A 25,671-nucleotide genomic window follows, 5' to 3' on the forward strand; every position below is an offset into this window, starting at 1 on the left:
AGGGCCTGTTTCCATACTGTAAACCTCTATGATTCTGACCTTCATCTATCATAAATTCAGAGTAGGGATGTTCACTGATGATTGCATAGCGTTCAGCACCACTTGCAATTCCTCAAGTACTGAAGTGGTTTCTGTCCAAGTGGAGCTAGACCTGGACAATATCTAGGCTTGGACTGACAAGTGGCAAGTAACATTAATGTGACTCAAGTGCCAGGAAATGACCATCTACAAGAAGAGAGGATCGAACCATCACCCCTTGACATTTAATTGCATTACCATTGCAGAATCCCTCAATGTCAGCATCCTAGGGGTTACCATTGACCAGAAACTTAACAGGACTAGCCATGTAAATACTGTGGCTACAAGGTCAGGTCAGAGGCTACAAATCTGTGGTGAGTAACTGACCACCTGTCCACTGTTTACAAGGCACAAGTCAGGAGTGTGATGGAATGCTCTCCACTGCCTTGGTGAATGCAGCTGCAACAGCACTCAGGAAGCTTGACCACCATCCAGGATAAAGCAGCTGTTTGATAAGCACCCCATTGAAAAATATTCACTTGTTCCACCACTGACAGACAGTGGCCACAGTGTGTACCATCTGCAGGATGCACTGCAAGAACTTACCAAGGCTCCTTAACAACATCTTCCAAGCCCACACATCTACAATCTAAATAGACAAGGGCAGCAGAAACATGGGAATGTCAACACCTGGATTTTTTCCTTCAAGCCACTTGCCATCCTGTCATGGAAAAACATCACTGTTCCTTCACTGTCATTGAGTCAAAATCTTTGAACACCAAACTTAACATTGTGTGGTTCAAGAAGGCATCTCACCGCTACCTCTCAAGTGCAATTAAGGATGGGCAATAAATGTGGCCAGCAATGCCCACATTCCACGAATGAATTAAAAAGAACTTTCCAGGTGCTGTATCCCGATTGTGTGTCCTAGCTACCTTGATTGTTTGCTATTGAACATGAACTTGGCATACGCAACTTAGCATTTGTATGTAACTCTGAATGTGAAAGCAAAGGGATAGTACTGACATTGCAAGAATATTGATTATATTTAAACTTCAGATATTTGTAATGTTCAAGAGAGCACTCCTGTGTTTAAAGTGAGGACGTATACTAATTTGTGAATGTGTTCCTTTCTCCTTGGGCTAGACACTAACCATCCATGACACAAAACCATCTGAAACTTGGGACCTAGGCACTAATTTCTTTCTGAATGATGATGATGTGGCTAATCACAGAAACAGGTAAGTATTATATCAGCAGTGCTGAAAACCTGATGAGCTGAAATAAACTCAGACTTATTGTATGAAAATTATTTAACTCTTTTAATTACAAATTGGAATATTCATTAAAATGTTCTGAAAGGTGATTAGTTTCTCAATTTGTTTAATTCACAGAGCTAAGGCCACTGTTTTACAACTTGCAGAGCTGAATCCTTATGTCCAGGTCAATATATCGAATATTATTTTGGATGAAAGTACAGATCTTGGCTTCCTGCAACAATATCAGGTAATAAGACAAGATTTTAAAATTAAATATTACTTTAACCTTATGGTTGCCAAATACTCGTGGAGCTGTACTTGACTTTTGTTCTTGACTTTATATTTAGCTGATTAGCACTAAAATGATCTAAGTTTGTGTGTTCTTCCTGTTCTTTCTTGCATTATATTGTTACAAGAAAGGTTAGTGCACTATGTTTTGAAATGGGGTTCTCTTAAAATTAAGCTGACAATCCCCTTCCCTTGCACAAACTAAGTATTGTTGCTTAACATCTTGGTTTTGGTTGAGGGTCCTGTTCACAAAGAACCTACAAGACCACAGAGGAATTTGAGCACAAGGGGGAGAATTTTAAATTTGAGAAGTTGACGGATTAGGAGCCGGGGAAATGGGAGAATAGAATTTCAGATGAATAGGATTTGATGCATGTTAAGATGTTGTCAGCAGATTTTTGGGCGATTGCAAGATTACAAGAGTGCAGTATGACCAACAGGTTGGGAGAGAATTGGATAATTGAATCAAGGCGTAATGAAGGCATGAGTGATGTTTCAATAACAAATGAACTGAATACAGCAAATGTAATGGGATTAGAAGTAGGTAGTCTTGGTGATGGAAAGGGAGTATCATAGAAACCCTACAGTGCAGAAAGAGGCCATCTGGCCCATCGAGTCTGCACCGACCACAAGGCCCTACCCCCATATCCCTACAGATTTACTTGCTAATCCCTCTAACCTACGCATCTCAGGACACTAAGGGGCAATTTTAGCATGGCCAATCAACCTAACCCACACACCTTTGGATTGTGGAAGGAAACTGGAGCACCCGGAAGAAACCCACGCAGACTTGAGGAGAATGTGCAAACCCGACACAGACAATGACCCAAGCAGGGAATCGAACCCAGGTCCCTGGAGCTGTGAAGCAGCAGTGCTAACCAGTGTGCTACCGTGCCGTGGAGTAGGATAGGAAGTGCGGTCAGAGATCCTCAAATGAGATTAAGTTGATATATTGCTGGGGCAAAGTCAGCTTGGAGTATCAGTCAATTACTGCATATGTTCAGAGACAAATAGAGAGGGTTAGTAAAACCCTGAGGGGCTAGTTATAAGTACATATACCATTGGCCATTTGTCTTTCGAAAATAGAGGTGAAAAGAATTGACCATGGGCCAACAAAGGTGGTTAGTCCAGTGGAGGTAATTTGTTGAAAGATCACAGACAGAGACTAGAGCTAATGAAATTGTAAAATGCACCTCGGGATGTGAAATGTGACATTCCCCAGGGAATCAGTACACAAACCTCAGTTTTTCACAACTTGGGTGAAGGAACGGAGAGTTAGAAATTTAAGCTTTGAGGTTACTCTAAATTAGAAGACGTGGTGGGCCTGGTTTTACTATCATGTTGTGTCCGTTTTCAGGTGCAGAAACTTAGTAAAGTCAGGCATGAGGCAAGTAGTGTGATCCGTGCCCACCTCCGTGCTGGTTCCCCCTTTACCAAGGTCTAAAAATGGCAGCAGTGGGGACCATGTCTATTTAAATGCATTTGAGTGCATTTATATTGACTGAATGGGCTGTAAGCCAAAGCTTACTGGCGCTTGCCTCTTTATCACTGCCCATCCAGATTCGGTGTGAAACAAACATGCTCTACAAAAGTATGATTTGAGCGCTCCAGTTAGTGAGGAGGTAAGTGCTAAGTGTCCGATGGCTCCCTGTTTGAGACTGGTGGGACAGAGGGGTGAGGCTGGGTTGGGTCCAATGGCTGTCTGCTTGAGATTGGTTTGTTGGGGGGGAGGGGTGGTGAGGGAGAAGAGGTCTGCTGTCACTCTGCCTATGATCTGTATGGGAGAAGACGGATTCACCTGCCACTTTGCCTGTGATCAGTAAGGTGGAATGAGGGGGGTCGGCTGCCACTTTGCCTGTGATCAGTGAGAGGGAAGGGGGGGGTCTGCTGACACTCTGCCTGTGATTAGTGAGGAGGGCAGGGTCCTGTGATGGGGGCATAAGTAATGTTGTGGGGGTGGGGCAATGTCTGTGGGGGCCAGGGGGATGCATTACCCAGCCCGGAGGTGATGTGGCAGGGGAGCTGCATTCTAGACTTTTGTTTTCTGTGCATGTGCTGTTGGGGGTGCAGATCAGCGCTGCTGGCTTTCGGGCGCGTTAAGCCCAAAACCCTGCAGGCTTGTGCAGTGCAATTCGAAATCACTGATAATTTTTCAGGCAGAGTGTGTATGGGGGCGCCTGAGAATGGGTCTAAAAGTCAAATCTGAAACACTCCAAATCAAAATGGTAAAATAGGGTCCAGTATGTTGTGTAGATGGAAGCAGCAAGTTACAAAAGAATATAAATAGACTGAATGAATGGAGAAACATTATGGCAGATGAAGTTCAAAGAAGAACACAGAAAAGTACAGCACAGGAACAGGCTCTTTGTTCCTCCAAGTCTGCGCCTATCATGACGCCAGCCTAAACTAAAACCGTATACACTTAGAACCTGTATCGTTCCATTCCCATCCTATTCATGTATTTGTTTAATGCCACTATGTAGGGAAATGTGAGGTCCTCCATTTTGACCCAAGAACTTTAAATTGGAAAATGTCCTGAATGATGTGGGACTAGGAACAACAGAGAAGCAAAGGTATTTGAATGGCCAGGTGCAAAACTCACAAATAGAAAGCCAGAAACGTTTTTGATACCTGGACCAGCATATGTGCTGAAGTGTCTCCAGCTGCAGTTTGGAACAGGAATCCATAGAATCCCTACAGGGCAGAAAGAAGCCATTCAGTCTGTTGAGTTTGCACCAGTGCTCCCAATAGAGCATCTTACCCAAGACCACCTCATTCCCTTAACCTCAACATTCACCCCACTAATACCTCTAACCTACACATCTTGGGACACTAAGGGGCAATTTAATATGGCTAATCCAGCCAACCTGCAAATATTTGGAATGTGGGAGGAACCTGGAGCACCTGGTGGAAACCCATGCAAACACAGGGAGAACGTGCAAATTCCACACAGACATGCAAGCCTGGAATTGAAGCTGGATCCCTGATCTTATTAACAACAGACAGCATGGGAGGTCATGTCTCATTAATTTGATTGAGTTTTTTGGGGAATTGACAAAAATGATTGACGAGGAAAGGGCTGTGGATGTTGTTTGCATGGACTTCAGCAAATATTTGTTAAGATTCTTCATGGGAGGTTGGTACAAAAGGTTAAATCAAGGGTGAATCAGCTAAGTGGTTTCAGAACTGGCTTGGTCATAGAAGACAGAGAAGGTAGCATGGAAGGGTTTTTTTCTGATGGGGATCTGTAACTAGTGGTGTTCCACTGGGATCAGTGCTGATACCTCTGTGGTTTGTCATTGATATAAATGACTTGGAAGAAAATGTAACTGGTCCACTTAGCATGTTTGCGGATGATACTAAGATTGCTGGAGTTGCAGATAGTGATGAAGGTTGTCAGAGAACACAGCAAGGTATAGATGGGCTGGAAAATTGGGTGGAGAATTGGCAGATGGAATTTTATCCATACAAATGCGAGGCAATGCATTTTGGTAGATCCAATTCAGGTGGGAGCTGTAAAACAAATGGCGGAACCATCAGAAGCATAGACTGTCAGCGAGATCTGGGAGTACAGGTCCACAGATCCTTAAAAATGGCAACACAGGTGGAAAAGATAGTGAAGAAAGTATATGGCATGTTTGCCTTCGCCGGCTGGTGCATGGAATATAAAAGTTGGCAAATTATGTTACAGTTATACAAAACTTTGGTTAGGTCACATTTGGAATACTGTGTCCAATTCTGGCTGCCACACTACCAGAAGGACGTGGAGGCTTTGGAGGCCGTACAAAGGAAGTTTACCAGGATGTTGCCTAGTGTGGAGGATAGTAGCTATGAGGAGAGATTGAATAAACTGGAATTGTTCTCCCTGGAAAGACAGAGACCGAGGGATGATCTAATAGCAATTTATAAAATTATGAAGGGCATAGATAAGGTGAACAGTTGGAAGTTTTTCCCAGAGCAGAAATAACAATCACAAAGGGGCACAAGTTCAAGGTAAGTAAGGAGAGATTCAGTGGAGACATAGAACATAGAACACTACAGCACAAACAGGCCCTTCGGCCCACGAGTTGCGCCGATCACATCAACACCTATCTATAATCCCCAATCCCATAAAACCCCATATACTCATCCAGAAGTCTTTTAAAAGACCCCAGCGAGTTCGCCTCCACCACCACTGACGGCAGCCAATTCCACTCACTCACCACCCTCTGAGTGAAAAACTTACCCCATGTGGGAGAAGTTTTTGTACAGGGGTAATGGAGGCCTGGAATGCACTGCTAAGTGAGGTGGTTGAGGCAGATACATGAGTGACGTTTAAGACTCATTTGGATAAGCACATGAACAGGCAAGATATAGAGGGATACAGGTGGTTAGTATAGGTAGGACAACATGATCGATGCAGACTTGGTTGGTCAAAGGGCCTGTTCTGTACTGTATTGTTCTTTGTTCTGGGGCTGTGAAGCAGCAGTGTTAATTACAGCTGTGAAGCGGCACGGGGCACTGGTGCATCTGTGAGTTGGAGAATATCATAGCACGTATAGAGAGGTGGTCACACCACAGGCTAAGACTCCTCTGGCATGAAGGGAATGGGTGATCATCAGGTAGAGCAAGAGGCCTAGGCAGGCAATGCAGGAATCTCCTGTGGCTATTCTCCTGCAAAACAAATAAATTGGATACCATTGAGCAGAATGATCTCTTGGGAAAGGAGCAACAGCCAAATTCATTGCGCTACAGTTGGGAATGCAATAGTTATAAGGGATTCAATTGTAACAAGAATAGGTCTGAGATCACAAACGATACTCCAGGGTATTATGTTGGCTCCCTGGTGCTAGAGTCAAGGGTGTCTTGGAGCTGTTGCAATACACTCTGGAAGAGAGGACAATCAACCAGTGGTTGTGGTACACATTCATTCAAACAACATCAGTTAAAAAAGGGATGCAGTCCTAAAGCAGAATGTAGGGAGTTAGGACATACTCAAAGCTAGTGATCTCAGGAATACTGCCAGTGCCATGTGCTAGTTAGAGTTGAAATAGCAGGATATATTAGATTAATACATGGCTGAAGAGCTGGTGTGAGAGGGAGGGTTTCAAATTTCTGGGACTTTGGGATCTTTTCTGGGGAAGATAGGACCAGTACAAACTGGATGGGTTACACCGGAGTAGGATAGAGATTGATGTTCTCGGGGGAGGGAGGGGGTGGGGTGGGGTGAGGTGGGAGTATTTGCTAGAGTGGTTGAGGAGGATTTAAACTAAAATGACAGGAGAATAGGAACCCCCCAAGAAGCCTGAGGAGGGGGAAATCAAGGACAAGAATAAAAGAGGAATAATTATAGGTAGAGAAATCAAGGGCCAGAACCAAACAGGGCCACAGTGAAAAATAGTGGAATGGGGCAAGTAATGTTAAAAAGTCATAAGGCTTTGTGCCTCAATGCATGGAACATTTGCAATAAAGTGGATGAATGAATTGCACAAGGTAATGTAAATGGTTTTGATATAGTTGGAATTACAGAGACTTGTCTTTAGGGTGACCAGGGATGGGAACTGAATCCAGGGGTATTCAGTATTTGGGAAGGACAGACAAAGGGAAAAGGCAGTAGAGTTGCATTGCTGATTAAAGAGGACAATAACACAAGAGTGAGGGAAGATATTGACCGGGATTCTTCCAAAACAAAACTATGTGGCCAACTGGTGGGAAAACAGAAGAATTTCCCTCCCATTTTTTGGAGTGACTTACCTGAATGAATCTCTGACCCTCTGTGCAATACAAAGTGCCTTAGCGTGATTCATGCTGATCACTAGCCTTCCTGATCTCTCTCCCCACACTCCCACCCAACCCCAGCTGACCTCTGGCCAGTCCTGATCACCCTCCTCTTTCTCTCTCCCACCGATCCCCTTGCAGAGTGGCAGCAGGTCCCTGCCCCCTTGGCCAAGATACTGCTTGGGTGGTGGCAAGCTGGCACTGCGCAAAGGGCACCCTCCCTTGCCCCGACATCCTGGGGGGCCTCAATGGCCTTTGTCCCCACCAGTGAGGTAAGGACTCTTGTTCCTTGTTTGTGGGGAGCAGTTGTAAACCCACTGATGAGAACCTCTCCTAGCAAGGGAGGAGACGCTAGCGGGCCTGGAGACCACGGTCCCAGGCCCACTAATCATATGGAAATATCAATTTTTCATATGGTAGTCTGCTTCGTGCTGATTTTGCAGCCGAATGCTGGTTACAAATGTCGCTAAAGTCTCCCAGCGCACTGCGCTGCTCAAGCAGCACAGTAGGCTGAGAGAATCCCAGCCATTAGCTCTGATGATGTTGAACCTCTTATAGAGCTGACTAACACTAAAAGGGCAAAAATCGTTAGTGGGGATTGTATGTAGACCCCCAAACTGTAGTGTTTATGTTGGGAATGGCATTAAACAGCAAATTAGAGACGCATGCGATAAAGTGACATCAGTTATTACGGGTGGTGTGAGCTGTCAGCCGGTGGGACACAGGACTACGTACCAGACATCGCACTGGCACTGAAATTCATATACCACATTACACATTTGAGTGATAGGCAGGACTTCTTTTTGGCCACAGCAGCATCATGTTCGTAGATCCCTGTGAGGATCATAAATAAGGACAGAAGGCGAATGAGATATTGACCTTCACCTCAAGGGTAAATACAAAAGAGGTGGCAGTATAAAGAACAAAGAACAACGCAGCACGGGAAACAGGCCCTTCGGCCCAACGAGCCCGCGCCGCCATTTCAACATTGTGAGTCCCCTCTTCCACCCATGACCCTTGTCTGTGCTTATTGGCACTCCACGTTGGAAACCAGATTGAGGGGAGACTAATTTAGGGACAATTTGTTACACCAATCAGCCTAAGAGCACATCTTTGGGGTGTGGAAGGAAACCGGAGCACCCGGAGAAAACCCATGCAAGCACGGGGAGAATGCGCAAACTCCCACAGACACTGGCCCAAATCCACGTATCTGCACAGCAAACAGTGATAGTCACTGAGCTGTCGTGTTGCCCATCAGCTGGTCCAGTTTAAGCGTACACTAACGAAGCACTAGGCAACTCTCGAAACATCCAAGAGCAGCCCTCGCATGACCCACCGCGTGTATGCCCTTGTTGGACAACAAGGTGGACTGAAGCACCTGTGGATTAAAAGAGAAAAACATCAATAACATGCAAATCTTATACAAACATTCAAGGGAATCCCCAGAAGCTCAGAAGTAAAACAAGTGAGCCAGAAAGTACGTTGGAAGGTCCATAGGAATCAGTAGATTCCCAGGGACATCCCAAGGCTCTTGATCCTTATTTAAAACAGTCTCCTATATCTCTCCATCTCTATTCTGCTCATGTGCCTATCTAAGTATCCCTTAAACAACTCCAGCGTGCCTGCCTCCACCACCTTACTTGGCAGTGCATTCCATACTCCCACAACCCTCTGTGTGAAAAACCTCCCTCTAACATCCGAATTATACCTCGCCCCCCCCCACCACCCTAAGCCCGTGGCCCCTCGTAATATTTGTTTCCAATCTAGGAAAAAGCTTACCACTGTTTACTCTATCTCTACCCTTCATAATCTTATACACCTCTATTAGATCTCCCCTCATTCTCCGTCTTTCTAAGGAAAACAGCCCCAATTTGCCCAAGTATCAATCAGTTGTACAGACTTGTTTGGACTCCATCTGCTGTACAACATTTAGTTCTGGACACTGAACTTCAGGAAAGATATATTAGCTGTGAAGGGTGTAAATCTGGCTCAGATTCACTTCAATAAGCTATGAGGATATATGAACATTTCTTGCTTTCTCTTGAGTTTAGAAGATTGAGGAAAAATTTAATTAGGCTATTTAAAATATAACATAATTTGATTGAATAAATGCCAAGAAACTGTTTCTCCTGGTGAGTGAATTCAAAACAAGAGCCAGATCGTGTAGGGATCAAAGGTGAACTAACTAGGTGGGTACAGAACTGGCTAAGCCGTAGAAGGCAGAGGGTAGTAGTTCAAGGGTCATTTTCTGATTGGAGGTCTGTGACTAGTGGTATTCCGCAGGGCTCTACACTGGGACCTCTGCTGTTTATGATATATATGATGATTCGGAAGATGATGTAGCTGGTCTGATTAGTAAGTTTGCAAACGACACACAGATTGCTGGAGTTGCGGATAGTGATGAACATTGTCAGAGAATACAGCAGGATATAGATAGGCTGGAAAATTGGGCAGAGAAGTGGCAGGTGGAATTTAATTCAGATAAATGCAAAGTGATGCATTTTGATAGATCTAATGCAGGGAGGAGCTATACAATAAATGGAAGAACCATCAGGCGTATAGACAGACAGAGGGATCTGGGTGTGCAAGTCCACAGACCTTAAAGGTGGCAACACAGGTGGAAAAGGTGGTGAAGAAGGCATATGGCATGCTTGCCTTTATTGAACAGGGCATAGAGTATAAAAATTGGCATATAATGTTGCAGTTATATAGAACGTTGGTTAGGCCACATTTGGAATACTGCATCGAGTTCTGGTTGCCATACTACCAGGAGGACATGGAGGCTTTGGAGAGAGTGCAGAAAACGTTTATCAGGTTGTTGCCTGGTATGGAGGTCTTAGCTATGAGGTGAGATTGTGTAAACTAGGGTTGTTCTCCCTGGAAAGACAGAGGTTGAGGGGCGACGTAATAAAAGTTTATAAAATTATGAAGGGCATAGATAGGGTGAACAGTTGGAAGCTTTTTCCCAGATCGGAAATGACAAATACAAGGGGTCACAAGTTCAAGATAAGGGGAGCAAGGTTCAATACAGATATGCGGGGGTCATATTTTACACAGAGGGTGGTGGGGGGCCTAGAATGCACAGCCAAGCAAGGTGGTTGAGGCAGACATGCTAGGATCACTTTTAGGCTGAGCGAGTGGGCGAGGACCTGGCAGATGGAGTACAATGTTAGCAAGTGTGAGGTTATCCACTTTGGCAGGAATAATAGTAGGAGGGATTACTATTTAAAGGGCGAAAAGCTGCAGCATGCTAAGGTGCAGAGGGACCTGGGGGTCCTTGTGCATGAGTCACAAAAACCCAGTCTGCAGGTGCAGCAGGTGATCAAGAAGGCGAATGGTATGCTGGCCTTTATAGCGAGGGGGATAGAATATAAAAGCAGGGAGGTTTTGCTGCAACTGTACAGGGCACTGGTGAGGCCGCAGCTGGAGTACTGTGTGCAGTTTTGATTGCCGCACTTGCGCAAGGATATATTGGCCTTGGAGGGAGTGCAGAGGAGGTTCACTAGGCTGAGTCCGGAGATGAGGGGGTTGGACTATGAAGAGAGACTAAATAGACTGGGTCTGTACTCGTTGGAGTTTAGAAGGATGAGGGGGGATCTTATGGAGACGTATGAGATAATGAAAGGGATGGATAGGGTAGAGGTAGAGAGATTCTTCCCACTCAGAAAGGACAGCAGGACTAGAGGGCACAGCCTCAAGATAAGTGGGGGGCAGTTTAGAACACAGTTGAGGCAGAACTTCTTCACTCAAAGGGTGATGAATCTCTGGAATTCTCTGCCCGTTGAAGTGGTGGAGGCTACCTCGCTAAATATATTTAAGACGCAGGTAGATAGGTTTTTGACAGACAAGGGAATTAAGGGTTATGGGGAGAAAGCGGGAAAGTGTAACTGATCCACGTCAGATCAGCCATGATCTTATTGAATGGCGGGGCAGGCTCGAAGGGCTAGATGGCCTAATCCTGCTCCTATTTCTTATCATTTAAGACTTCTCTAGAGAGCCACATGAATGGACTGGGGATAGATAGATCGAACAGTACAGCACAGTACAGGTCCTTTGGCCCTCAGTGTTGTGCCGAACTATGTCCAACCCCAAGATCAAGCTATCCCATTCCCGATAATTCTGGCGTGCTCCATGTGCCTATCCAGTAACTGCTTGAAAGTTCCTTAAGTGTCCTACTCCACTATCACAGCAGGCAGAGTATTCTACACCCCAACCACTCTCTGAGTGAAGACTCTACCTTGGACATCTCTTCTATATCTCCCACCACGAACCTTATAGTTATGCCCCCTAGTAACAGGTACATCCACCTGAGGAAATAGTCTCTGCACGTCCATTCTATCTATGCCCCTCATCACCTTATAATCCTCTATTAAGTCACCTCTCATCCTCCTCTGCTCTAAAGAGAAAAGCCACAGCTTCCTCAACCTTTCCTCCAAACCAGGCAGCATACTGGTAAGTCTCCTCTGCACTCTCTCCAATGCTTCCACATCTTTCTTATAGTGAGGTGGCCAGAACTGAACACAATATTCCAAATGTGGTCTCACCAAGGTCCAGTATAGTTGCAGCATAACCCCACAGCTCTTAAACTCAAACCCCCTGTTAACAAATGCTAACACACTATAAGCCTAGTTCACAGCTCTATCCACTTAAGTGGCAGCCTTCAGAGATCTGTGGGTATGAATCCCAAGATCTCTCTGTTCCTCTGCATTCCTCAGAACCCTGCCGTTGACCCTGTAATCCGCAGTCAAGTTTGTCCTACCAAAATGAACCGCCTCGCACTTATCAGCGTTAAACTCCATCTGCCACTTTTCAGCCCAGCTCTGCATCCTATCAATGTCTCTTTGCCGCCTGCAAGAGCCCTCCATCTTATCCACTACTCCACCAATCTTGGTATCAGCAGCAAATTTATTAACTCACTCTTCAGCCTCCTCTTCCAAGCCATTGATAAAAATCACAAATAGCAGAGGACCTAGCACTGACCCCTGTGGTAACTGACCTCAGTCTGAAAATTTTCCTTCTACCACCACCCTCTGTCTTCTATGAGACAGCCAGTTACTTATCCAATCGGTCAAATTTCCTTCTATCCCACACCTCCTTATCTTCTTCATGAGCTACCATGGGGAACCTTATCAAACACCTTCCTAAAATCCATGTATACGACATCAGCTGCTCTATCTTCATCTAACTTAGTTACCTCCTCAAAGAATTCAATCAAATTGCTGAGGCAGAACTTACCCCTCACGAAACCGTGCTGACTATCCCGGATTAAACTGCATCTTTCCAAATGATCATGAATCCTATCTCTCAGGATCTTTCCATTAACTTACCAACCACCAAAGTAAGACTAACTGGCCTATAATTTCCAGGGTCATTCCTATTTCCTTTCTTGAAGAGAGGAACAACATTCGCCACTCTCCAGTCCTCTGGCACAATCCCAGTGATGATGTGGGTATGCCGGTGTTGGACTGGCGTAAACACAGTAAAAAGTCTGACAACACCAGGTTTTAGTACTGCTAAAACCTGGTGTTGTCAGACTTTTTACAATCCCAGTGGACAGTGAGGATCCGAAGATCAAAGCTAAAGGCTCTGCAATCTCATCCCTTGCCTCCCAAAGTATCCTCGGATGTATCCCATCTGGCCCAGGGGACTTATTGACCTTCAGGTTTTTCAAAATTGCTAATACATCTTCCCTCAGAACATCTACCTCTTCCATCCTACCTGCCTGTACCACGCACTCATCCTCAACAATATGGCCCGTCTCCTTAGTGAACACTGAAGAAAAGTATTCATTCAACGCCTCACCTATTTCTTCTGACGCCATGCACAAGTTCCCACTACTATGCTTGACTGGCCTTAACCTCACCCTGGTCATTCTTTTATTTCTCATATAAGAGTAAAAAGCCTTGGGGTTTTCTTTTATCCAACCCACCAAGGACTTCTCATGCCCCCTCCTAGCTCTCCTAAGCCCTTTCTTTAACTCATTCCTAGCTACCTTGTAACCCTCAAGCTACCCAATTGAACCTTGTTTTTTTCATCCTTACATATGCTTCTTATTTCCTCTTAACAAGACATTCAACCCCCTTTGTGAACCATGGTTCCCTCACTTGGCCATTTCCTCCCTGCTTGCCAGGGACATACCTATCAAGGTATGCTGCTGATACCTATCAAGGACATGCAATACTTGTTCCTTGAAAAAGCTCCACTTTTCATTTGTGCCCATCTTATGTTCCCTAATTCTTGCCTAATCGCATCATAATTACCGCTGCCCCAGTTATAAATCTTGACCTGCCGTGTGACCCTATCCCTCTCCATTGCAATAATGAAGGTCACCGAATTGTGGTCACTATCTCCAAAGTGCTCTCCCACAAACAAATCCAACACTTGGCCCAGTTCATTACCCAGTACCAAGTCCAAAGTGGCCCCACCGCTTGTTGGCTTAGCCACATATTGTGTCAGGAAACTCTCCTGCACACATGCTGTACAAAAAGTGTCCCATTTTGAATTATTCGATCTATAAAGGTTCCAATCAATATTTGGAAAGTTAAAATCACCCATGATAACTACCCTGTGACCTCCACATCTATCCATAATCTGCTTTGCCATTTCCTCCTCCACATCCCTATTACTATTTGGAGGCCTATAGAAAACTCCTAACAATGTGACCGACCCTTTCCTATTTTTAACTCCAGCCCATATTACCTCAGTAGGCAGATCGCCCTCGAAACACCTTTCAGCAGCCGTTAAACTATCCTTGATTAACAATGCTATTCCTCCACCTCTTTTATTGCCTTTGCTACTCTTACTGAAACATCTATACCCCGGAACTGCCAACCATTCTTGTCCCTGTTCTAACCACGTCTCCATAATGGCAACAACATCATAGTCCCAAGTACCAATTCATGCTCCAAGTTCACCTACCTTATTCCTGATGCTCCTTGCATTGAAGTAGATACACTTCAACCCACCATCCTGTCTGTCTCTGCACTCCTGCGACCTTGATACCTTCCTGGGTACCTCGCAACCCTCAACACTGGCTTTTGGACTACATCTCATTTTCCCATCCCCCTAACAAATCAGTTTAAACTCCCCCCGAAGAGCCGAAGCAAATTTCCCTCCCAGGATATTAGTGCCCCTCTGGTTCAGGTGCAAACCGTCCTGTTTGTACAGGTCCCACCTTCCCCAGAATGAATCCAAGTAAATGAAACTCTCTCTCCTACACCATCCCTGCAGCCACATGTTAATCTGCACTCTCTCCCTGTTCCTCAACTCACTAGCATGTGGCACCGGCAACAAACCAGAGATGACAACATGCTTTGTCCTGGCTCTCAGCTTCCATCCTAGCTCCTTAAGTTCCTGTTTTAAGTCCCCATCCCTTCTCTTACCTACATCTTTGGTACCGATGTGCACCACAACCTGCGATTGATCCCCCTCCCCCTTAAGGATCTTGAAAACACGGCCTGAGACATCACGGACTCTTGCAGTCAGAGGCAACATCATGAGTCTCTTTTGCTGCCGCAGAACCTCCTGTCTGTCCCTCTAGCTATTGCGTCCCCAATTACTATTGCTTTCCTGCTCTCCTCCCTTCCTTTCTGAGGCACAGGGACGGGCTCATTGCTGGAGGTCCGGTCACTCTGCCTTACCACTGGTAGGTCATTCTCCTCAACAGTATCCAACGTGGAATACTTGTTGCTGAGGGGAACAACCACAGGGGATGCTTTCTCCCAGCCTCTCTAACTGTCACCCATCTTTTTTCATTTGTCGGGGTCTCCAAATCCCTGAAGCTTACATCTGTGATGACTTCTGCCCCCTGAATGATCCAAAGTTCATCCTGCTCCACTCCAGTTCCCTAATGCAGTCTTTGCGGAGCTGGAAATGGGTGCACTTCCCACAGGTGAAATCAGCAGGGACACTAATGGCATCCCTCACTTCAAACCTCCTGCAGGAAGAACATTGCACTGCCTTTCCTGCCATTCTCGCTAGATAAAAAGGAAGACCTTGCCTATTATTTCCTCACCCCCTTAGGTTAGAGGAATAGGTGAAAAAGAAAAAAGAAGAAAGCTTACCTGCGCTCTCTCCAAATCTCTTTTTTTTAGATTAGAGGAGGGGGGAGGGTGGGAGACTCTAGAAGTGTAGAGTCTCGGGTTTCCTCCCTGTTCAAATTTATTGGGGGAAAGAAAAACCTTCCCAGGTCTCACTGGGGCCTGCTTCCGGGTTTACACTCCCGATTTAGAAAAAAACTGAATGGAGGGATACAAACGGATGGTCTAGTTAGGAACACATGATCAGTGCGGGCTTGGAGGGCTGAAGGGCCTGTTCCTGTGCTGTATTGTTCTTTGAAATCAGGAAACCCAATTTGACACACATGGTAGTGGAAATCCTTTCACCCGAAAAACTGTGGATCCTGGATCAATTTTAAGATTGAGATCGGATTTTGTTAGGCAAATTTTACCAGAGGATGGTGTAGTCAAAGATAGTAAATGGGGTTGCAGTGCAGACCATCTGTGATCTAGTTGAACACTGGAACAGCCCTTAGGGCTGCATAGCATACTTCTGTTCTAAGGAATAGTGTCACACCAACAAATTCATTATTCCAAAGGAAGAATAAATAGAACCAGTTGCAGTGGGAAACAAGAATTGCAGCAGAACAGTGTGGGAAGCAAAATGGTCAGGTCAGAGTTAGTTCAGCCGAGAATGAAAAAATTCCCTTCACAGGAGCAGGAAACAGGATGCAGGAGCAGGTCAGATACTAGAATCAAGGCAGCTTTTGAGAAAACAGTCTGTAGATATTAGGTCATCTTTGTGAAAAATCATGTAATAATTGTATTGAACAAAAGATATTTTTCCCAAAGGTGGTATATTTGAATTTGTCCAAGTATTTTGTAAGCTTGACTAAGAACTGGTAAATTGGCTCGATGTGTTGGCAGTATATTAGGGCTACAAACAGTTTCATGATGTGAAGCTGCAGTCTTCTGAGAATAGTGCTACGTTATATTCATATTGATTAATGTTCTTCATTTGCAGTGTGTGGTTTTGACAGAGACTCGGCTTTCACTTCAGAAGAGGATAAATGACTTTTGCCATGTACAGCAACCACCAATCAAGGTATGGTCCTTGTAATAAGTACTGGGTTAAAACATTCTATTGTTTCTCTATTCCACTTCTGCTGTGATAAGTTATGCAATGCTATAGTGGTTTAGAACATAGAACATAGAACATAGAACATTACAGCGCAGAACAGGCCCTTCGGCCCACGATGTTGCGCCGACCAGTTACAAAAACAATGACCCACTAGCCTATACCAATCCCTTTTCGTCCATAAACCTATCCAGAGATCTCTTAAACGCCCCCAAACTAGACGCATTTACAACTGCAGCAGGCAGGGCATTCCAATCCCTCACCACCCGCTGGGTAAAGAACCTACCCCTGACATCCGTCCTGTAGCTACCCCCCCTTAATTTAAAGCCATGCCCCCTCGTGCTAGCTTTCTCCATCCGAGGAAAAAGGCTATCACTATCCACCCTATCTAAACCTCTAATCATCTTATATGTTTCAATAAGATCCCCTCTTAGCCGCCTTCTTTCCAACGAAAACAACCCTAAATCCCTCAGTCTCTCCTCATAGGACCTCCCCACCATACCAGGCAACATCCTAGTAAACCTCCTCTGCACCCTCTCCAACGCCTCCACATCCTTCTTGTAATGCGGGGACCAGAACTGCACACAGTACTCCAAGTGCGGCCGCACTAGAGTAGTGTACAGTTGCAACATTACACTGCGACTCCTAAATTCAATCCCCCTACCAATAAACGCCAAGACACCGTACGCCTTCTTAACAACCTTATCTACTTGATTCCCAACTTTCAGGGATCTATGTACACACACACCTAGATCCCTCTGTTCATCCACACTATTCAAAGTCCTCCCGTTAGCCCTATACTCGACACATCTGTTGCTCCTACCAAAGTGAATTACCTCACACTTCTCCGCATTAAATTCCATCCGCCACCTCTCGGCCCAGCTCTGCAACCTATCTAAGTCTCCCTGCAGACTATGACACCCTTCCTCACAATCTACCACACCTCCAATTTTGGTGTCATCAGCAAATTTACTAATCCACCCAACTATACCCTCATCCAGATCATTAATAAAAATTACAAACAACAGTGGCCCCAAAACAGATCCCTGAGGCACACCACTCGTAACTGTACTCCATGATGAATATTTACCATCCACCACCACCCTCTGTCTCCTATCTGATAGCCAATTCCTGATCCAACTTCCTAGATTACCCACAATCCCATACATCTGCATTTTCTGCAGAAGCCTACCAAGGTGAACCTTATCGAACGCCTTACTAAAATCCATGTATACCACGTCAACTGCCTTGCCCCATCCACCTCTTTGGTCACCTTCTCAAAAAACTCAATAAGGTTAGTAAGGCACGACCTACCCGCTACAAAACCATGCTGACTATTTCTAATCAATTCATTACACTCCAAATAACTATAAATCCTATCCCTAATAATTTTTTCTAAAACCTTGCCCACAACAGAAGTAAGACTCACCGGTCTATAATTCCCGGCAAAGTCTCTGTTCCCCTTCTTAAACAATGGGACAACATTCGCTATCCTCCAATCCTCCGGGACTACACCAGAGACCAATGACGACCTGAAGATCTGAGCCAGAGGCTCTGCAATCACCTCTCTAGCCTCCCAGAGAATCCTAGGGTAGATCCCATCCGGACCAGGGGACTTATCTATTTTCAGCCCCTCAAGAATTTCCAGCACATCCCCTTTATCAACCGTAATACTGTCTATTTTACACCCCTGCAACCCAATGTCTTCCTCAGCTATATTCATGTCCCCCTGCGTGAACACCGAAGAGAAATATTGGTTCAATACTTCTCCAATCTCCTCCGGTTCCACACACAACTTCCCCCTGCTGTCTGTAACTGGCCCTAATCTTGCCCTGACCAACCTTCTGTTCTTGACATACCTATAGAACGCCTTAGGATTCTCCTTAATCCTATCAGCCAAAGTCTTCTCATGTCCTCTTTTAGCCCTTCTCAACTCACTCTTCAACTCCCTCCTAGCCAATCTAAAGCTTTCTAGTGCACTATCTGAGCCCTCCAATCTCATCCGAACATAAGCCTCCTTTTTCTTTTTAACCATCGACTCAACTCTTTTAGTGCACCACGGTTCCCTAGATCTACCAAATCCACCATGCCTGACAGGGACATACCTATCAAGGACTCGCAGTAGCTGCTCCTTGAAAAAACTCCACATTTCAGACGTTCCCAGTCCCTGTAATCCCCTAATCCAATCCATGCTTCCTAATTCACTCCTGATAGCCTCATAATCGCCCTTACCCCAGCTAAAATTGCTGACCCGAGGTTCATGCCTATCTCTTCCCATCACTAAGGTGAACGTAACCGAATTGTGGTCACTATCACCAAAATGCACACCAACTTCCAAGTCTAGCACCTGGTCTGGCTCATTTCCCAGCACCAAATCCAATATAGCCTCACCTCTAGTTGGCCTGTCTACATACTGAGACAAAAAACCTTCCTGCACGCTTTGTACAAACACTGACCCCTCTAGCGAGCTAGAACTATAGCAACTCCAATCAATATTCGTAAAGTTAAAGTCCCCCATAACAATTACCCTATTACTTTCACTCCTAACCAGGATTGTCTCCGCAATCCTTTCCTCAACCTCTCTAGAACTTTTAGGAGGTCTATAAAAGACTCCCAACAGGGTGACCTCTCCTCTCCTATTTCTAATCTCCGCCCATACTACCTCAACTGACAAGTCCTCATCAAACTTTCTCTCCGACACTGTGATACAGTCCTTGACTAGCAATGCTACCCCACCCCCCCCTTCTACCTTCTTCTCTACTCCGACTAAAGCATTTGTACCCCGGAACCTGCAACATCCATTCCTGACCCTGCTCTATCCATGTCTCAGAAATGGCCACAACATCAAAGTCCCAGGTACTGATCCACGCTGCAAGTTCATCCACTTTATTGCGAATACTCCTCGCATTAAAGTACACGCATTTCAAACCCTGCTCCGCCCCACCCCCACTATGCCGTGCCTTGCATTCCCCAACTATGCCCCCCTCACTTTCACCCCCTTTCCTCACTATCCCTCCCCCCCTCCGAATCAGTTTAAACCTTCCTGCATCGCTTTTGCAAATTTACCCCCCAGGATATTGATTCCCCTCTGGTTCAGGTGTAGACCATCCCTCTTATAGAGGTCCCACCTTCCCCAGAATGAGCCCCAATTGCTCAAGTACCTGAACCCCTCCCTCCTGCACCATCCCCTCAGCCACGAGTTCAAACTTTCCCTCTCCCTATTCCTCTCTAAACTATCCCGTGGCACAGGCAAGAGTCCAGATATAACTACTCTTTCTGACTTCGCCTTTAGTTTCCACCCCAACTCCATAAATCTTTGCTTAATATCCCCTTCCCTTAATCTCCCTATGTCATGTGTCCCCACATGAACTATAACTTGGGGTTGATCTCCCTCTCCCCTAAGAGTCCTGAATACTCTGTCCGATACATCCTGGACCCCAGCCCCTGGTAGGCAACACACCAGCCCAGAGTCCCTACCCTTACCTCCAACTCTCCTATCCGTCCCCATAACTGTGGAGTCCCCAATCACGAGGCCCAATCTCTTACCCCTAACCACCTGAGGCTTGCCAATAGGCTCACCCCCAGAGACCTGCTCCCTTTGGCTATCCCCAGTTGATTTCTCCTCAACTGTAGCCTCCAGGACCGAAAACCTATTTTGGAGGGGAACAGCCCCAGGGGATTGTCCCCCCAACTGCTTTTTGCCCCTCTTCCTGGCAGTGACCCAAGACTTATTCCTAGGAGTGACTATCTCCTTATAACTCCTTTCTATGTCCTGCTCCACTTCCCGAATTATACGGAGCTCCTCTAATTCCCCTTCCAGCTCCTTTACACGCTCCTCCAGAAACTGCAATCTAACACACTTCCCACAAGTAAAATCACCTGAAACACTGTGGGAGTCCCTCACTACATACATCCCACAGGAGATGCAGCTTACAGCCTGAACTGCCATCCCTGAATCAATTACCAGCAGAAAAGTAAAAATATAAAAAAAAAACTTCCCTCACACTTATAATTAGGTTAGAGGAGGTGGAAGGGTGGGATTCTCTACCAGTGTAGAGAATCGGGAATCCTCTCTGCACTAATTTATAGTGTTAGGGGCACGAGAAAAAAAAACTACAACTACCGGTAAGCGTCCTAGTGACGACTTCCGGTTTCTAACTAATTTAAAAAAAAAACCGCCGAAACTCGCGACTTAGCACTAAAAATAAAAAGTTAAACGGAATAAACAGAAAAATATACCTTGTTTTTGCCTCCTCGCACGCCCAAAAATCGCTGCCTCTCGACTCTGCTCCACATAGTCTGCAATAAAATTAGCTTTCTATGGTAAATGATGGAAATAGGGGAATGGGCATTGCCTGGATTTTCAGCATTGCCACTGCCCATGAAGATTTTCCCAACCCATACAACTGCCCATTCCTTCCGATCTTTGATGGAGAAATGAGCAGTCTCCTAACTGCAGAGAGTGGAGTAGAGTCAGGATTAAGCTGGAGGAGAATTTGGCCACACAGTTGCAGGTGTATAAGGAGAATAGTAAAGGGCCAAGGACACAGCATTGTGGAGCACTGGTGTTGAGGATGATTGTGGAGGAGGTGAAGTGCTCGCCAACAGGAAAGGAACATGTGAGAACGCGTGTTCTCATGTGAGATGATGGCATCCGTGTCAATGATCTGGCATATCTTGCAGAGGTTGATGTGACAGTTCTGATGCGCCACAGCGAAAAACCGCACTGACCTCCTCAGAAGACAAACACGGGACACGGTGGACAGAGTACCGTTTGTCGTCCGATACTTCCCTGGAGCGGAGAAGCTATGACGTCTTCTTCGGAGTCTTCAAAATGTCATTGATGAAGACGAACATCTCGCTGAGGCCATCCCCACACACCCACTTCTTGCCTTCAAACAACTGCACAACCTCAAACAGACCATTGTCCGCAGCAAGCTACCCAGCCTTCAGGAGAACAGTGACCACAACACCACACAACCCTGCCACAGCAACCTCTGCAAGACATGCCGGATCATCGACATGGATGTCATCATCAAACGTGAGAACACCATCCACCAGGTACACAGCACATAGTCTTGCAACTCGGCCAACATTGTCTACCTGATATGCTGCAAGAAAGGATGCCCCAAGGCATGGTACATTGGGGAGACCATGCAGATACTATGGCAACGGGTGAATGAACGCCGCTCAACAATCACCAGGCAAGACTGTTCCCTTCCTGTTGGCGAGCACTTCAGCGGTCATGGGCATTCGGCCTCTGATCTTTGGGTACACATTCTCCAAGGCGGCCTTCACGACATACGACAGCACAGAGTTGCTGAGCAGAAACTGATAGCCAATCTCCGCATGCATGAGGATGGCCTAACCGGGATCTTGGGTTCATGTCACACTATCTGTAACCCCCATGACTTGCCTGGGCTTGCAATATCTCTCTTACTATCCTGTCTGGAAACAATACACATCTCTTTAACCTATGCTTAAAGCTAAGTCCATTCACATTGTTTGCACCTTTAGGAATTGATCAGTTGTAAAGACTCGCATTCTAATCAGTATTCTGTAAACTGTGTGTGCCTTTATATCCTCTGTTTGTGACCAGAACTCTCCACTCAGCTGACGAAGGGGCAAACACCGAAAGCAAGTGGGTTTACTATCAGATAAACTTGTTGGACTTTAACCTGGTGATGTGAGACTTCTTACTGTGTTTACCCAATTCGGGCCAGTTGCTTTCCATGGGATGACTTTTGAAAAGGCTGCTCTGACGTCAGTGACAGTGACCTTAGATACAGGTTCGTCTGAGGCTTCAGAGTGGACGGCATAGAATGCGTTGAACTCATCAGGGAGGGATGCATTGATGCTGGCAATTTTACATGCCTTCATCTTGTAGCCTGTTACGTCTTGCAGACCTTGCCATTGTCAGTGGGAGTCTGGGTGGCTAGCCTGGGACTCTAGCTTGGTTCGGTACTGTCTTTTGACATCTTTCATGATTCTCCTTAGGTCATATCTGAATTTCTTATATAGGTCAGTGTTGCCTGACTTGAACGCCTCAGACTTGGACTTTAGCAAGCAGTGGATATCCCTGCTTATCCATGGTTTCCAGTTGCAAAACACACACAGATTTGCTTCTTTGACACACTTACTAATAAAGTCAGTTACTGTGATGGCATACTCATTCAGGTTGGTCGCTGAGTTTTTAAATATTGACCAGCCTACTAACTTGAAGCAGTCCCGCTGGAGATCATCCGATTCCTCAGACCAACATTGTTCGGCTTTCTTTAATGGATCCTCCCGTTTCAGCTTTTGCTTGTAAGCCGGGAGCAGGAGCACAGCTTTGTGGTCTGATTTGTAAAAATGTGGGCAGGTGGTAGAATGGTATGATATTTGTAGCAGTGGTCTACAATGTTTGGGCCTTTGGTGGAACAGGAGATATGTTAGTGATATCTTGATAGGACGCTCTTGAGCCTGGCATGGTAAAAATGTTTCATCTCAAGACTAGTTGTGGTGGTGTATATTTCGTACAATGCAGTCTTCACGTCCACATGGGATGGGATGTTAACATGCTGTCAGGATAAAAGGTCAATTCCCACAGAAGGTAGTAGGTGCAGCATTTTAGCGTCAGGTATTCTAGGCCCGAGGAGCAGAAATTCGCCAGTGCTGCTATCTCTAGGTGTTGATTGGAAGGCAGACCCCATCTCCACTAGCCTTGCCTAAGCCTGCTGTACATTCGGTGGATTGAGAAGCCCTCTGACAGTCTGGTGGAGCAGGAGTGAGCCATATCTCTATGAAACAGAGTATGCAGCAGTCTCTAAGTTCCCTTTGAAAAAGGTGTCTGGCTTTAAGTTCATCTAGTTTGTTTTCCCGAGACTGGAAATTTTCCAGGAGTAAGATGGAGGTGAACCTTGGGACTGTGTTGCTCCACTCTCATCTGCAGGCCAATGAGGCTCTTCACTTGGATTTAAAAGGTTGTTAACTTCTGGATGTTGATCTTCTCCTGTACCCTATTATCAAAGTAATATGTTGGATGCTGTGTGTATGAGATGTATATTATAGAGTCTTTCATATAATATATCATTCTGTCTAATTTCAGAGTGATGCTTTAATCTTAAACCTGGTGCATAATTTACATATTGGAAAACATTTTTGTTCAAGATACGCCTGAAACCAATGCAATGGGAATATGTTGTTATGTCTGTCTAGGATCTAGCGTGAAGTAGTGGTCATGATCATGTGGTATGTGATAGGTTTATGTTAATCTGGATTATTTTGCAATGCAGCACCAGTCTTTCAAAACAAATACAAACCAGTATTCCACAGGTTAGAGCTGAGGCAGTTTAAGGCACAAATACCAGTGATCGAGTGATTATAATCAGAGATACTGTAGGATCAGAATTAGATGAGTGCAGAGGGTTCTGGGCTGGAGTAGATTAGAGAGATAAGAGGGGCAACAAATAATTAACTGAATGACACACTGCTTTTTTCTCATCCGCCACATCTGGTTTCTTATTCTGTTCCTAGTTTCTTTTTTCTCTGTAGCTGCTTCCTGTTTGTCTTTTGCATTATTTCAAACTTCCACAGTCATTTCAAAACAGATTTGTTTGGCATTTGAATATCCCAGATTTATTGGATTAAAACTAACATTTGATTTCTCTCCCTTGAACCAAGGATTAATGCTCTCTGTGGCTGCAAGCTTATTTAAAACTGCATTTGGAATCATTGTCTATGTCCATGAACAGCATAGGTCACAGTCTGAAGGCAGTCAGGAACATGAATGTTTAATTTTTGAACTCCCAATGCTACTGTACACTTTAATGATTTATCAGTGGAAATTCTGTACATTTTATTTTTCAGTTCATTAGTGCTGATGTATATGGAGTGTTCTGTCGTGTGTTCTGTGACTTTGGAGATCAGTTTGAAGTAGCTGATCCAAATGGAGAAGAGCCAAAGGAAATCTTCATTCAAAATATCACACAGGTAATAATCTGCAGAAAGTAATCATCTTCACTGTTCTGCAGCATTTCATGCTAGCTCATATTGATGTTTATTCAGATGTAAAACAAAAAAGAGTGGCTGAAGTAAACATTGGTCCTTTTGAGGATGAGAAAGGGGATGTAATGACTGGAAATGAGATGGCTGAGGTATTGAACAGGTATTTTGTGTCAGTCTTCATAATGGAAGACATAAATAACATGCCAAAAATTGATGACAAGAAGGTTATGACAGGTGAGGACCTATTGTTATCATGAAAGAGGTAGTGTTGGAAGGAGTAACAGAATTACAGAGTATTGGGCTAATGGAAAGACTCTTGGTGGTGTGGATGAGCAGAGATCTCAGTGTCCATGTGCATAGATCCCTGAAAGTTGGTACCCAGGTTGATAGGGTTGTCAAGAAGGCGTATGGTGTGCCAGCTTTTATTGGTAGAGGGATTGAGTTTCGGAGCCATGAGATCATGTTGCAGTTGTACAAAACTTTGGTGCGGCCGCAGTTGGAATATTGCGTACAGTTCTGGTCTCCGCATTATAAGAAAGATGTGGAAGCATTGGAAAGGTGCAGAGGAGATTTACCAGGATGCTGCTTGGTGGGAAGGTCTTATGAGGAAAGGCTGAGGGACTTGAGGTTGTTTTCATTAGAGAGAAGAAGGTTAAGAGGTGACTTAATTGAGGCATACAAGATGACCAGAGGATTAGATAGGGTGGACAGTGAGAGCCTTTTTCCTTGGATGGTGATGGCTAACATGAGGGGACATAGCTTTAAATTGAGGGTTGATAAATATAGGACAGATGTCAGAGGTAAGTTCTTTACTCAGAGGGTAGTAAGGGCGTGGCATGCCCTGCCTGCAGCAGTTGTGGACTCGCCAACTTTAAGGGCATGCAAATGGTCATTGGATAGACATATGGATAATATTGGAACAGTTTAGGTTAGAGGGTCATTAGATTGGTTCCACTGGTCGGTGCAACATCGAGGGCCGAAGGGCCTGTAGTGCGCTGTAATGTTCTATGTTCTAAGTCTCCTGACCCTGATGGATCCCATCCCAGGGTATTAAAAGAGATGGTGGGGAAATAGCAAAGGCACTGGTGGTAATTTGCTGGACTCTGGGGTGACTGCACGGTGAGTGCTGCCAAACTTCTGGAGTTGGGTGAAAACAGGGAGTTAGATGAAACAGGCAGCAGAGCCTACAAGGGAGACTACTGATTGGTAAGTAAATATTACTCTTAAT

At 45.1% G+C, this 25,671-nt stretch overlaps 1 protein-coding gene across 2 annotated transcripts in view; it reads left to right on the forward strand.

The window, feature by feature from the left end:
- uba6 (ubiquitin like modifier activating enzyme 6) overlaps positions 1-25,671 on the forward strand; it is a 236,257-nt gene that overhangs the window by 65,575 nt on the left and 145,011 nt on the right. For both annotated transcript variants that reach the window (XM_080188556.1, XM_080188557.1), the window contains 4 exons: positions 1,165-1,259; positions 1,413-1,524; positions 16,344-16,424; positions 24,306-24,428. In XM_080188556.1, coding sequence (XP_080044682.1) covers positions 1,165-1,259; positions 1,413-1,524; positions 16,344-16,424; positions 24,306-24,428 — 411 coding nt within the window. The remainder of the gene's footprint in view (positions 1-1,164; positions 1,260-1,412; positions 1,525-16,343; positions 16,425-24,305; positions 24,429-25,671) is intronic.

Source organism: Carcharhinus amblyrhynchos, chromosome 5 (genome assembly GCF_965287045.1).
Source record: "Carcharhinus amblyrhynchos chromosome 5, sCarAmb.v2.hapA, whole genome shotgun sequence".
Lineage (NCBI taxonomy): Eukaryota > Metazoa > Chordata > Chondrichthyes > Carcharhiniformes > Carcharhinidae > Carcharhinus > Carcharhinus amblyrhynchos.